The sequence below is a fragment of the Penaeus monodon genome, chromosome 30 (genome assembly GCF_015228065.2).
Source record: "Penaeus monodon isolate SGIC_2016 chromosome 30, NSTDA_Pmon_1, whole genome shotgun sequence".
Taxonomy (NCBI): Eukaryota; Metazoa; Arthropoda; class Malacostraca; order Decapoda; family Penaeidae; genus Penaeus; species Penaeus monodon.
In genome coordinates this window covers 23,253,547-23,253,786 of record NC_051415.1, presented here as the reverse complement: position 1 = coordinate 23,253,786, position 240 = coordinate 23,253,547, and the positions used below count along the sequence as shown (strand labels likewise).

General features: G+C 32.9%; 1 protein-coding gene across 1 annotated transcript in view; it reads right to left on the bottom strand.

Moving 5' to 3' along the window:
- The window catches only part of LOC119592309 (lysophospholipid acyltransferase 5-like), a gene marked incomplete at both ends in the record, with an annotated part of 2,039 nt that overhangs the window by 755 nt on the left and 1,044 nt on the right, over window positions 1–240 (bottom strand). The window contains 1 exon segment of the mRNA XM_037941135.1: window positions 30–170. Coding sequence (XP_037797063.1) covers window positions 30–170 — 141 coding nt within the window.

Below are 240 nucleotides of genomic sequence, written 5' to 3'. Positions count from 1 at the left end.
AAATCAATAAAATAAAAGAGTACACTTACATTAACAAAGTCCAGGTAACGTCTCATGGAGAACTGTGGCCCCACCATAAAAGAGGCAGGGAAATATGTATGTGCAGCAACTTCAAGTAAGCTTGGTCTAATACTCAAAGCTGTTTTTTTCTGGTCATTTGATAATTTTTCCTGAAATTAACAGAAACATGAAAAAAATGACTTATAGATACAAATACATCTTTTTTTTAACCCCTTGGAT